This window comes from Trachemys scripta, chromosome 2, assembly GCF_013100865.1.
Source record: "Trachemys scripta elegans isolate TJP31775 chromosome 2, CAS_Tse_1.0, whole genome shotgun sequence".
NCBI classification, from domain to species: domain Eukaryota; kingdom Metazoa; phylum Chordata; order Testudines; family Emydidae; genus Trachemys; species Trachemys scripta.
In genome coordinates, this window is record NC_048299.1 from 239,494,775 (window position 1) to 239,509,255 (window position 14,481).

At 36.6% G+C, this 14,481-nt stretch overlaps 1 protein-coding gene across 6 annotated transcripts in view; it reads right to left on the minus strand.

Annotated features, from left to right (window-relative positions):
* RUNX1T1 (RUNX1 partner transcriptional co-repressor 1) overlaps positions 1 to 14,481 on the minus strand; it is a 141,973-nt gene that overhangs the window by 94,538 nt on the left and 32,954 nt on the right. Inside the window, exon 1 of one of the 6 annotated variants that reach the window (XM_034763256.1) lies at positions 8,971 to 9,078. The exons of the other annotated variants lie outside the window; for them this stretch is intronic. Within the exon in view, the coding sequence (XP_034619147.1) occupies positions 8,971 to 8,977 (7 nt within the window). The 5' untranslated portion in view covers positions 8,978 to 9,078. Of the gene's footprint in view, positions 1 to 8,970; positions 9,079 to 14,481 lie in introns of those variants that run through there. 6 annotated transcript variants of the gene reach the window in all.

Sequence of the window (14,481 nt, forward strand, 5' to 3'; positions counted from 1 at the left end):
GCATCGGAGTTCAAAGTGCTATCCAGAGGAGTCACAATGGAGCACTCTGGGATAGCTCCCGGAGGCCAATACTGTCCATTTGCGTCCGCACTACCCCAAATTCGACCCAGCAAAGTCGATTTTAGTGCTACTCCCCTCGCCGGGGAGGAGTACAGAAGTCGATTTTAAGAGCCCTTTAGGTTGACGGAACAGGGTTGGTTGTGTGGATGCATTCATTTTTAAATCGACCTAACGTGGCTAGATTTGACCTAACCCCATAGTGTAGACCAGGTCTTACTTTGATTGTAGAATAAATATAGAAAACATATAATAGAGAAGATAGACCTAAATGAGGTGTAGATCGAAAACGGAATTAAAGACCTCCCTTCCTCAACAAAGAAGGAGACCAGCTGTTGGCAAGAAAGATGCAGATTTGATTTCACAGAGACAAGCCAGCCAAGAAGGAAAAAAAGAGACATTAAAACAACAGACCAGAAATACATAAAAAGTTAGGGGAAGATACTTTTTTTAAAAGATCCTAAGTCCTGTAGTACCTTTTCCTCATAACCTGATCTTTTTAGTAAGAAAAAGTTGGTTACGATTTATAACAGGAACAAAATCAGATAAAGCAAAAATTTGTTCATGTATCCATTATTTCTCGGATCTCAACAGAGCTTGAAAAGAGCTTTGTATCAGTTTGGCAGGCTGCAATTCAGTCCAATCAAGATTTCAATGTTAATTAAGGTTAAAATCATCAGATGCTGATCTTTCTAATAAAGATCTAACAGCAATGAGAAATACAGAAACAGCTATGTCTATTGTTTCACCTGCAACATTTCCAAAATTTTGGCAGCATCGGATAACATAGGAAGTATTCTCCCAGTGAAGCTCTCCAAAATATGTAAACAGCATACGCTGGGAGGGTCTTGTTTCATTCAACAAAGCTTCTGACATTAGAACAAAATCTAGTTTACATGGACTAGAAATACCTGGGGTCCATTAGACTGTCCAGATTAAAGTCACAGGGAAATTATTACTAATGTATGTAAACAGGACAAGTTGACACCCATGCTTCAGGTGTTATTTTTTGACAATGTCTAGGGCTAGAGGAGGAAGAGATTCCTCAATAAATATTTGGATTATGTTCAACAGTTTAACAGGAGGGGAGGGCTAGAACTTAATGCAAAGGCATATGAGTTTGTAGGCAAACTAAAATCTGAATAGCAGCTGTAGACTAGTCCATCAGTTTCTCCATTGTTCATACTTAAGTCTATATGGCTTTGGAGAAGTTGTTCAACAGTTATCAGAGAAAAGAGACCAAAACAATGATTTATCAGAAGTGAACAGTCCGACAGCTTTTAGTTGGATTTGACTGTCTTAATCAGGATGAGCTGCCTGTCTCTAGAGTTCAGTAGATGGCCCCCTGTTGTAAGGCCTGATCATTCAAGGAAGATCCCCAGTCCACTTCGTGGTGGAAGGAGAAAGGTCCAACTAAATAAAAGTGGTCCCCCTTAATTCTGGCAGCTGAATTGCATCGCTGCTCCGTGTCTCCCACTGGTTCAAAGGTTAAGAAAGGGTGTATTGTGGGAAAGGAAAATGAATCAAAGGACATGAAGTCCAGAGACAATATAATCAAACAGTTTTCTACAGCATTTTCTGAGAAGTGCAGAAATATAGTGCAAGATTTTCAAACCTATCCACATATCTTCAGCAGTCTTACCAGCCTGGACATTTAAGTTGTATCCTTTTATTTGTATAGTCACTTGCCCGCGACTGTCATAAGGCGAGGAGTGCTTAGACTTTCTAGACCATGATCCCAAGTCCCCATGCGTATTCTGTTTTTGAGTCAGACAGCTATTTTTAGATCATGGTTCATTTAGGGAGTCTCTGACAGTGTACCTCAAAACTGACCCTGTCTTTGGTATCTTATTATTCAAACAGATACCCAAAAGTTATAGCTTGCCAGAAACAAACAGTGACTAAAAAAGAGCATCCATAACTACATACGTAGTAATATTTCTAGCCTAGAGTGTTAAATAAAGTTCATCTTGACAGTGCCAAGCAAGCTGTTGACATATAAAAATATTGTTAAAAAATAAGTAGCATTAATCTCTGCACACAATGGCATCTTCTGAACTTTTACTAATAAAGTTTTTCCCTTATTAAAAAAATTGGTTGTAAAGGTAGACAGGTATAACGTTTTGTGGCAAACTACTGTGTAATTAAACAGATTGGACAAAGAAAAGCAATAAGCGTTATGTAGTATTTGTTTAGCACATATGATGTGCCTGGTACTGTACAAGACAAAGTCCATGGGCCAATGCGCTTAATTTAAGAATGATAAAATAAGACACACATGTGTACAACCCTGAATTGTAAGAGCAGTCATAATGCATTTTGTATACACAGTTTTTAAATCAGGGTCATATTTTTGTGTAAGTACATGTACCGTATTTTTGGGTACGTCTCCTACTCCCATATTTTCCCCAGCAAAATACTGTGGTGGAAAGATCATTTGATTGATGTGTGTTAAGTGTTTGAGGCCCCAGGGAAGGGATGGATTTGGATTTTGGGAGGCATTATTATGAAGATAGAGTGGGGATTTGATTCACTGGATTTGGAAGACCATTCCACTCAAAGAGCGCGGTGTAGAAGAAGGCATAAAGACAGGAATGAGAAAAGGAAGTGAAAGAGGCAAGGAGGCTGGCATCATTGATGGAATGGAAGGAAATGGAGAAAAGATGGACTATAAGAATCAGGATCTGAGTAGTTATGCAGAGCATTGAATACTGGAAGTTAGTTTTATGTAATATAATAAGTATGCAAGAAAGATTCTGGGAAGGGATTAGAAGCTTCAAGTGATATGGATGGACCATGGGGTAGGAAGATAATTTTAGTATCTTCATTTTGTATAGACCAGAGAGGAGAAATAAGAGACACAAGGGAGGCCACACGAGGAGGAGGTTACAGCAGTGAAGGCAGGAGATGGTCAGAACTTGGACATGCACTTAAGCAGCTGAAACAGAAAGGAAGCATCAATAACCTAGAAAGAGCAATTAGCCATGAATAGCATGTTAGCTTTAAAAAGCAAAACAATTTCTCCTTCTTAAGAGATGGCATTTCAAACCTGCTTTGCAAAGTAGATGAGAATGGATAAGTCCCTATCTCAGAAACCCTGATTATTTAACCACAATATTTTCTTGATCAAAGGGAATACACTAGTAATGGCATAAGCCTTCACAGAATTTTCACCAGTTTACACTGTATCTGAATTTGACCCAAATACATTTCTCTTCCTCTCTCCTTCCCCAGCCTCTCTTTCAGATCAGAAAGATAGATGCAATCAATTTACATTCTTGGCCCTATTCTTTTCCCATAATTCTTTCAGTCCAAATGTTGCCAGTTCAGTTTTACTTGTCAATATATAAAATGGTGTAGAGGTTACTATATTCAGCTACTGAATGTATTTCCATAATGAATGGGAACCATATGAACTGTACTCTTAATAACTGTGTCTACCGCTTACAACATTTCCTTTAGAACTTCAGAAAGGCTTCCTGCCACCTTTGACTCAAACTTTGTATCCACTTAAAAGCACAGTTAAATTTCAGCTGTTGTCTCAGAATATACATTCACATTAATGTTAAGCCAACTGGCTGGATAATTTAGGTTAATTTAGATGTGGGGGGGCTTTGCGATGCCATTGGGTAGTTATTCCTTGTAAAGACATTTTAAATGGTTGCCGAGATTCCTAAAGCAGGGGAGTGAGGTTGTTTTATTTTAAAAAGTAGAAATAAATGCATAAATGAGAAAATGAGTTAATGAAATCTAGACATAAACTCAGCTCCCAAGTCAAGTTTTAATGACAACTCTCTGAAACCTTTAGGAGTGAAGGCTAAACAACTTTACTATCACAGTTTGTCTGCAATTAGCACACATAGTGAATCTGCTTCTATACAATAATTCTTAAAAATTTGCCACTATTTTAATTATTTTAGAGAAAAAATGGGAATAAGTGTCAAATCATCAAGATTTGAAGCAAGAAAACAAACTCATGGCCAAATTCAGCTCTTACAATGGGAATAAGACCTGTTTATGTCAGGGCAAAATGTAGTAAACAATTCTATATCTGAACCATAGATCAATGTTTCAAAAGTAAGATTCATGTTGAAAGTTGCAGTCTTCAAAAGCATTAAAGGCTTAGTCTATGTGGTCCATCTTATGGATGAGTTATCAAATGGCATAACTACATTTAACTGAGTCTTCCTTGGTATACATGGCCATATGCCAAAAGAGTAGGCTATATCAGGAAAGGAAACAGAAAGGGGTAAAAGGAAGTAAATATCTCACTTTCCTCCCTCCCAGACACAAACATTAACTTACACCTTCAAGTTCATCTATGTGCATATTACACCAATATTGGGTGTAAAGAAATATAAATTTCTTTACTCCAATATTGGGGTCCCATCAGTTGCATATACACAACTCCAACTGACCTCTGTGTTAGAGCAATTGGGCCCCTAACTTATACATTACTATATGTATTACAGTAGTGCCCAGAGGCCTATTAAGCTCAGGGCCCTATTTAGACCTGGTCAGAAGATTTTCAACAAAACAATTGTCAGAAAATGCCAATTCATTGAAACCAAAACTTTTCCAGGACAAGGGTCAGTTTCAATGAAACTTCAGTAAGCTCCAGGATGGAATTTCTGGTCAAGATATGCCAATGAAAGAGAAAGAGAGATCAACCCCTGAATGTATCAGTGGTTGGGGCACTTGCATAGGATGTGAGGGACCAAGGCTCATGTCTCCACTCTGTCTAGTTTAGAACCAAGACCTGAATCTGGGTCTCCCATATCCCCAGCGAATGCTATAACCATAGGGCTACTAGCTATCCTGGGATGGATTCTCTTTCTCTCTCATTTTTCACAACTAATTTCAAAAGCATTTGTTTTTTTTTCCTGATATGGAAGAGAAAAATTAAAATCTCAAAAAAATTATCTGGACAGGAAAATCATCTTCCACCCAGCTGTTGCCTCATTGTACTAGGCAGTGCACACACAGTGTGAGAGACAGTACCTGCCCCAAAGAGCTTAAATTCTCAAAAATATATCACTCTCAATTTGGCCCTTTAGCTTGAAAGTACTAGCATCTTTATTGTAAAATAGTTTGGGGTCCTTGTTAGTAAAGAGGCTTATTATTAGCTATTACTGGGGTTATGGTATCATCTACATTATGCTTGGGAAGCAACTAGCACATAGCAAAATACAGTTTATGCCCCAAATGGTTCAAAATAAGATAAATAATTTTATGGAGACTTCGGAATTCATTACTACAATGAAAGGAGAGGGACAGGGCGAAATGCTTCAGTACGAAAGCCAACACATTTCCCAAAAAATCATCTGGGCCTGAAGAAATGAAATGCCCAACAAATTCCCCTGGAATCTCATTGGTAGTACAACCTAAAGTGGCTAACAGTCCTTTTCAAGGAAGAAAATTCTTCCTTCCTGTCACACCCAAGTATAAGATAAAGACATTACATACGATGACTGGAACGGTGGTACAAGCTTAACAATCAGATTTAAATCTATTTCCAGACATACTTTCTACAGTTGGCTGAAAACTTGTTTTGTAATACACAGAACTGTCCTCATGTAATAGCATAGCAACTGCAAGTTAAGACAAAACAAGTCAGTTAACAGACAGTTAGGAGACTTTTGCTGTATAACAACGTTTAGACGCATGTATTTAAAAACCAGGTGGATTATCCATATGCTCAGTTACTAGGACACTAACAGTTATGTCCATGGCAATTTTGTTTCTGTTCTTTAAAAAAATCATCACTTGCAAGCACTAATGTTAAAACCAGAAAGGAAGTCTAGTACACAGTGGCTATGAATGCCAAATCAATTTTCAGCAGATAATAAAGTCCATGTTTTACAATCAGCAATGCACTGTTTTACTACCCAAAATGTAAGCTAATAATATATAGCTCTGCTAAATGGAAAATGCAGATATGCTGTTAAGAAACGGGCTGGCTGTGAGATGATGGATCATTTCTGCTGGGACCTTCTTAAAGCTATGTCCAAATGTTTTGAAAATATCACATGATGTGGCCATGTGTTAAAAATTACAGCCAGTTAAGTTCTCTGCTAAGAAAAATATGTGGGCAATTTATGAAATGCACTCCAGGATGGAGATGTCTTAAGTAAAACCAGATTCTGAAAACAAACCCATTTTTTTGAAACATGAACTTAAAAAAAAAAAAGTTGCAGCCACATCTGGAGAGCAGAAGTAAAGAAGGGGTGGTCTGACCTAATACCAGGCCATCTTCTGAAAGAACAGCATTATTTCTGGGCTACAATGACTGTGATCATTGACTGGTCTTTTAAGAAAACCATTCTGAATATTGCCATGGGCAATAATAAAGCATTTTGTAGGCCAACATCTGTACTATAAAATGACTGATAGAATTGTAAAGTTTATTACATAATGTTTGGAATAAAAACAGTTCTAAAAAACTCAGAATAATCAATCCACTTTATATATGGCATTTGATCTGAGCATTGTGCATCTCTACATCAGTGATTTAAAGATATATACTTTCTAGAGTCCAAATAAAATGACAAAATAGTTAACAAAGTTAGTGCAAATCTCATATTTGCAGGATTATCTTTCTAAAACTAAGTTTCCTAAGAGTTGTGTTAGAGTCTCCAAGATCTATGAATTAATTTTATGATGAGACCCTCATTAACAACTTCTCTGATCTAATTTTTCAGACATACTAACATGAGAAGACTAGTAGACAATCAGATTTATAAGAATGTGAGCTGTTTGTCTTTGAAAAGAACATTTAATTTGTCTACAAGTGTTATCACCATACAGAAACTTGATCCATCTTATATTTTAGAAAAAACAGAAAGAACTTTGGGTGTCAGAACTATTAAAAGGATGCTTCGAAATCAAGAATATATGTTACACACACACAAACGCACACAAAGGCAATGACATAATATCCGATTACACAAAAATACACATCTTTTTAATCTTCTGCAGATAATGTGCTTACTTCTAAAACACAAAATCTGCCCCAGATGGCTAATAATGCCCAGTTGAAAAAAAAAAAAAAAAAAACACCACCACAATATTAAAGGGCTAAAATATGCTGTGAACAGATTGAGAGGTAGTTCATCATAGAGGAGAGTAAAAAAGTGCAGATGGGTGTCAAAAATAGCCAAGTGTCAGATCTGCTCAAGTATCTCCATTCTGGCACATGCTCCTAGTCACAGCTGTTAGTGTATTCTCTGTATCCAAGTGCAAGGTTTTCTAACACTCAGAGCTGACATTAAAAACACACTTCTTCCTTGCTACCACTTTAACAGAATGCTGGAAATTAAAGATTTATTTAACGTTAAAGCTTAAAGAGTATTGATAAGTATACATATTTTCAGGTGTAGCTCAAGCCACTTTGATTAAAGATGCATGAAATTTTAACCAGCAGGTAGATTAAGTAATTTAAGTGCCACAGGCTTACTATGCAATAGGTTGTTCAAAAATCTCTACTTCAGTCATTCCAATAGCATCTTTGTTAGTGTCTCAAAAGAAAATAATCATGCCGTACATTTAAATATCAGATAGCGAGCCATGATACTGTAATTTCTTACAAATATATGCAAAATATCAGTTGTATTTGATTTACATCATATGCACTTTTTCAAATTAATGAACTGCCATGATATTTCTAATGAAGACCACATCCCAAGGAATATAATGCATGCAAATCAAATTTAAACTTTAAAGGGTTAAATTGACCTTTCATAGTCCTCAGTTATTATCTGTGCAAATTAATTTGCCCATATTTCAACCATACAAATCCTCCTAGCCTTGCACTTTGAGCAAACAGAGTTCCACTTTCTTGTTACAATCTCAGTCTTAGGATCAACAAACATAGTATTGGAAGAATATGACCGTGCATTAACATCCTAAAAGAAAAACATTCTTTAAACAACTGGCAATACCTACATACAACTGTGGTTGCAGCAAACTGACAGATACTGTTTCAAAATACCATCTGCAAGGTGTACAGATTCTGTGATCAAGTGCAGCTTCTGCCTGTCCTACCCAAATTATCAACAAGAACCAGCCAGCTGTAGGATCTCAGTGTCCCTGTCTTTTTTATCCAGAGACATAGGCTTTTTTAAATTGGCACATGGCTCTGTTCAGACCTTACAAAAACAGCAAATACAATCCATTCTGCAATGGTTAGGCTTCTCACAAAAAACTCAAACAATTTACCCTGTATAGAAGCAATATTTTCACTGGCAACAACACTTATCAATTAGACAAGTAGTCTAAAGATCCAAGGATAATATTTTTGTGAGGAAATTGACATACTAAGATTTCCAGTTCCACAACGGTTTCACTAATTCAGCAGAATCTGTAGGATTGTTTAATTATTAATTATTATTATTATTAACGTATTTCAATTTTTGGCTGGTGACAGCTAAGAACTGTGATTTAGGGCAAGACTGAAATCATTTGTTTTCTAAATCTTCCTTCACTTCTCTAGCATAAACAGCTTTGCAAAGAGATTATTCCCAGTATACACCCATAATCTAAAATTATATCTACACATAAAATGTTTGCAGATTACAAGATACAGCTGACAGTCATGAAAACCAGACTGAAGCTGTATTTCTTCTCACTAAAATTATACCCCCACACACACACACCTGCACCCACAAATAGGGTGACTTTCTACTATTCCTATCCCCATTCAATGTAGCATCCAATATTACTGTACATAATATCTTTGATAGTTTCCACACACAAATTCCCCTCCCCCAAACATACACACTCCACAATTAGTATCTACAATCTCTCTCTATAAGCTTTCAAAAATCACCATGTAGAAATTATTTTTATATACAATCAAAATATAATTAGTGCTTTCCCATTTAAATAAAAAGAGCTGTAATAATTTTAACTCACCAGGCATCCTTGAATAAAATATACAACACTGTAAATGGCTCTCTCCTAAAAGCAAGCTTATTTAGGGCTCAGTGCCTCCTGTTCTGGAATGAGCACAGAAAAGCGAGGAGGGCCATCAGAACTGGCTGTGGCAGCATAGCTGGAGGCAGGATGCTAGGCGCGTGCGTTTGCCAGGCAAAGACAGATGGAGAGCTGACACTCTGTATTGCACTTGGAGCAGAAATGTGAATGATGACAGGAGCACATGTGGCCTTGAACCCAGCCCTGTCTCTTCAGGCAGAACAATGACAGGGATGTGTGTGCAAATTATCACAACCCCGGCTCCCCTCAGCTGACTCCTCTTACTCTACCTTTCACAGCAAGTTCCAGAGGACCAAAGAATAGAAAGTAAAATGCAGAGTGATAAGATGAACACTGAATTATTCATTTTTTTCTTTAAAAGTTAACCCTTTCTTTAACTGCACGCAATTAAAGCAGAGCATCAATTAGAACCAGTTCTCCTCAAACAGTAGAAAACATGTTCTTCTCATTTATTATTTTAACAGCCATAATTTTGAACTCCATAAGACCATGGTTGTTTATTTAGTTGGAAATTCAAAATATGTAACAAGATATATTTAAAGGTTTTTTCTTTTCTTTTTCCCCCTTCTTCTTATTGTGCCATTTTATCACAGTGAACAGAGTATCAAAATCATTCCCTTTGTCAGCTTCTCAGTAGTATGTGTAAAATAGAACACACTTAGAAACAGACCACTTTTATTTTACTACAGTGCTTTTAACCCCCTGGGATTCCTGCATTGATATGCTCCAAACATTTGCAGCTTACTCTCCTTTACCTGGCATGGTGATCCATGGGGGATGAAAACAAAATCTTCCCTGTAAAGCTTTTTCAAAAGCTAAACAATCATGTCCTCCTGATTTCTGATTTTTGCACACCCCTTAAATGTTTATCCTTCACATGAATAACATATGCCTGGCTAGGTTCAATGCACTCTTCCCTATTAAGCTTTAATGGACACCATGATACATAAAACTACAACTCTTTGTTATAGTGCTTTATCTAAAGCTGGCTATTTTCCTCTCAGCAGTCCCTCTTTAGTCCTTTGTAAAACATCCTTGCCTCATAGGAGAAACATACGCCTGACACATGCCTGCTGTAGCACATTTAGGCTTATATAAGATTCCAAGCACAAGCGAAATCTGTTTTTTCAAAATCTCTCCTCCAATTTAATACTTGCAAAATCTTCACTGTTTTACTAACAAAAACATTTACAGCAAATCATTAAACACATACTTTCCTTTGCCTTTTCAGTGCATGTTCAAATTCCATATAGATACCAAATATATATATATATATATATATATTCCATTCAGAATCTTCAGAAACTGTATTCTTTTAATATGAAAGATTCATAAAGACAAGAGTCTTTATATGTTTAATTTATGCAGTCCCTTGATTTCCCTTCATATCTTTTGCCTCTAATACACAGAAACAACCGCACTTCCAGGCCTTCCTTTTCCTTCCTTTAGCTGCCACAAAGTGCTGATAAAATCTATTTTGGAACATAGAAAAATCCTAACAGCCTTTCCATCTCTGGATCCCTCTGCCCATGAATATTTACTACTAAAAAATAAAAAGTGTCATCTTTGAGAAATACGTCAGAAAAACAGAACTTTTAATGGCACCTAGAGCAGCACCCATAAGCCTTTCTTCAACTAGTGAAGCACCAAATTCAAAATGTTTAATAAAAAAAATTCACAGTGCTTACTCTGTTCTGTCACTAATACCATAATGCACCCTATTTATGAGACCAATCTTTTTGTTCATCTTACTCAGACGACAGTTGTAATGAGGTTCTGTATAATGGATTTCAATGTATTTGAGAGCCAAGCAAAAACACTTTTATGAGAGAAGGCTTTATGGGGGAAGGGAAGAAGGGGCAGGGGGAGAGTAATAATCAATTAATTCTGTGCCAGAAATGACTTTAAAGAACTTGGCATTATTTTTGTTTCATTTGGTGCCCTGTTTAAAAACCAGTCAGTCAGTATCTGTTGATTTTAAAAATTCTGTATTCTACATGAAGGAGAAAACAGTTTCACAGTTGGAAATACAACCTTTCATCAACATGGGTGCAGACAGAATCAACTTTAAAATAGAAAGTAATGTGTCAAAGGTGCAATGCATTTTAATAAAACTGAATGATATTCCATTTTAAAAGTCAGTCTTAATATCAGTACACTGTAAATCTCCAAACCATGGCTCACAAAATTGAACTTCCATATGCAGTGTGATTATGCATCTTTTCTATGTGTAAAAAGGCTTTTTAAGCTGTTATCTGACTACAGTAATTGCCATTTAAATTGATCCACGTCAACAAAACCTGGATCCCTGGAGATTCTCACCTAGAAGTCTGTTTGTGGAAGGGGCTAACAGAATGCCTGTGCATCTGAGACTACTTCAGCATTTTCTCAAGCAGCCAGCTGCATGAATAGTTTTTCCCTCTCATTATTTAATACACTGAGGCAGGCTGCAACCCATTTGGCAGTCCTCCCTGAATAAATATTCCTGGATATGTTTTTTTTCTTTTTTTAATGCAGCCATTTAAAGATTGCTGTAACAATTTTTGCACACTTCTAAAAATGTAACAGGGCCAAAATGTGTAACAAAGATGGACAGTCAATGCCAACATAATTCTGTAAAATGTTTTTCATTCTCTGCTTGTTTCATGCAGAAGAGAAAAAGTGTGTAGGGTAATTTTTGCATATGAACAATTCTGCTGCATCTTAGAATCTGGAAAATGCATAATATCAAAATGATAGGATACAAAGAAATAGTGAGAATTAGAATTTAGAAGGAGATTAATTTCAGTCAGTTTCTTTACCTTATGATACAGCTTCTTAGCTGATACAGTGAAAACTAACACTTTACTCTGCAATCATTCAAATAGTTTACAAAATAATTTTGAATGATCTGATACCCATCTGCAAAATTAACAATTGTAAGAGCTGCGAAGGTAGTCTCCAGACCCAGATATTTATAAAAATAGATTTACAGTGGATTGCAGAAAGTTCTTACTGTATTGTATTACTCAAATGAAAAACACACTCCTTTCTAAGATATTACAGTTTTAAAGTAGAGACTAGCTTTTGCTTAAACCTGATTTATCAACAGGGACTAGAAGTCCACTGAAATGCATCTGTAGTTAATGAAAACTCTTTATTAACAGTGAAGGAAGAATCTGACTCAAAGCTTTTCTGCAGGACTTCTCAACTTCCCTCTCTACTTATAGCAGACTGTTGTGATACATTGTGACTTCACACAGTGGGTATTAAGTGAGTTAATTCAAAGGAGCTGAAACCTCATTGATCCTAATTGAAAGCAATACACCCAACCAAATAGTTTTCTACCCCATCTGCTCTGGCCTGCCACCAGCTATTCAATACAAGAGAATTAATAGTTTCAGATATTCTAACTGACCCAATAAAGGCACTCATTTAAGCAGGACTGCATTAACAAAGTGAAAAACCAAGGGCAAAATGGGTTCAAATGGAGCATTTTACTCCTAGTTGGCTTTAACAAAGCTGAATAATGCTTATTCTGACTTTTTATGTGCAAGACTTGATAAACTGAATAAGAAGGCACTCAATGATCAGTCAACGAGCATTGATGAATGGTCATTAGGACCCCCCCAATCTCAGGGAAGGCGATTCCACAAAGTGGCACACCAGCTTGAAAGGGCGGACTCACTAATGTCCAGATTTCTCCACTTGCTTGTTCCACTTTCACTTTCAGACCACTGGCCACCAAATGAGGCTGACATATTGGAAAATAATCTTTTATGGATGAGTGATAAATAAAAATGGAGGCATTAGCTGAGCTTTAAAATTCAAATCTGCTAGTTTTGTCAGACTCCCCTTCCCCCAAAGGTTTTGATTTTCCACCCAGCTGGAAGCTATTACTGTTTTCTTAAGGCAACCCACTGACAGGACAAACCCACCTAATGTGTGAGCTGTGAGGCTGGGGGAGACTCTTTCTATATGCTTTCCCAACTTTACTGTACATAAGTTTGACAGCCAACTGAATAAACACACCTTGATATAAAGACATACCTTAATTTCTTGCTGCAACTTAATGTTCTCTAATACTTCATACAACCACAAACCCTGTACTATGTTGTATTAAATTCATGGTGAGTTTTTTGTGTAACAAAAATCTGTATCTTTCATCATTCTAAGTATTCCAAAAACACACAGAGGCCCCAAAGGATCAAAACCCCCCAAAATTTTTAATCTTGATAAGAAAGTCACCTTCCTCTACACCTAAGCCCTTGAAAAAAAAAAAGTTACTTCTTTTCTTGCAAACATCATTAAAATATTGCAGTATGGCATGTGATTATCTGCAACAGCAGCTCTGAATACAAGTGTTACAAACCACTTGCCAGATAACGCCAAGACATTTCCCTAAACATTTCCTGACTGGCAAAGCTTTGTGAGCTTCTTAAAATAGTTCAGTGAGATCTTTAAAATATATATAACTTGGTGAAATGACATCCAAAGGGGGATCTGATAACCATCTACACAAACACTTGAAGGATGCACAAACCAAGCTGAAAGAGAAGATGTTTAGGTTGTCAAAAAGGGAGTAGGAATAATGTGATTAAACTAATTAAAGGAACATTTAAGTGTGTGTGTGTGTGTGCGCATGTGTGTGTGCGTGTACACATGCATGAAGAATCTTAACAGTAAGGTGTTTTAGACCCAAGGAAATTGGAAGCTTCATAATTTCAGTGAGAAATTAGATGAGAAAGTAGATCTATTAATAGCATTTCAGATCATCTGATAGGGAAGGGCAACCTTGGCTGTGGGATAGACTTGACTATTGGTTTTCAACCTTTTTTTGTTTGCGGGCCCCCAAAAAATTTTGTATCGTGGTGCAGATCCCTTTGGAAATCTTGAAAACCACTAGACTAGACAATCTATGTCTTTTCCATCTCTATTGTTTTATTGTTCTACAATCAAAATAGGCACTGGTCATAGAGTAAGAACCAAATTAAGCAATGGTGTAAGTGAGCACAACTCCCATTGGCTTGCAAGCTGAATCTGATGTTAAGTTTTAAAACAGTGAAAGGATATACAATCAAACCTAGAAGAGCAATACTACAGAAAAAGATAACAGACCTAAGTTTCATTGCCGAACATAGGCCCCGATTCTCCAAATACTTATGAATTTGTGTGACTTTACTCACATGTGTAGCTCCTTAACTTTAACGAGAGTACTCAAGAGAACGGCCACATGCATATGTACGTTTTTGCAGAATTGTGGCCATTACAAAACCTCATGTGAACATTTTATGAAACAAAACATTTGCTGTGAAATATGTGACACAAATAAGTATTAAGACTAATTTTGTAATTGTCATCATGCATGTTAAGAAAAAAATACTGCACAGTTTATGCATAAATTTCTCTTCTGGCTCTTTACAAGATTGAATATTCAGTTATTTCTGAAAG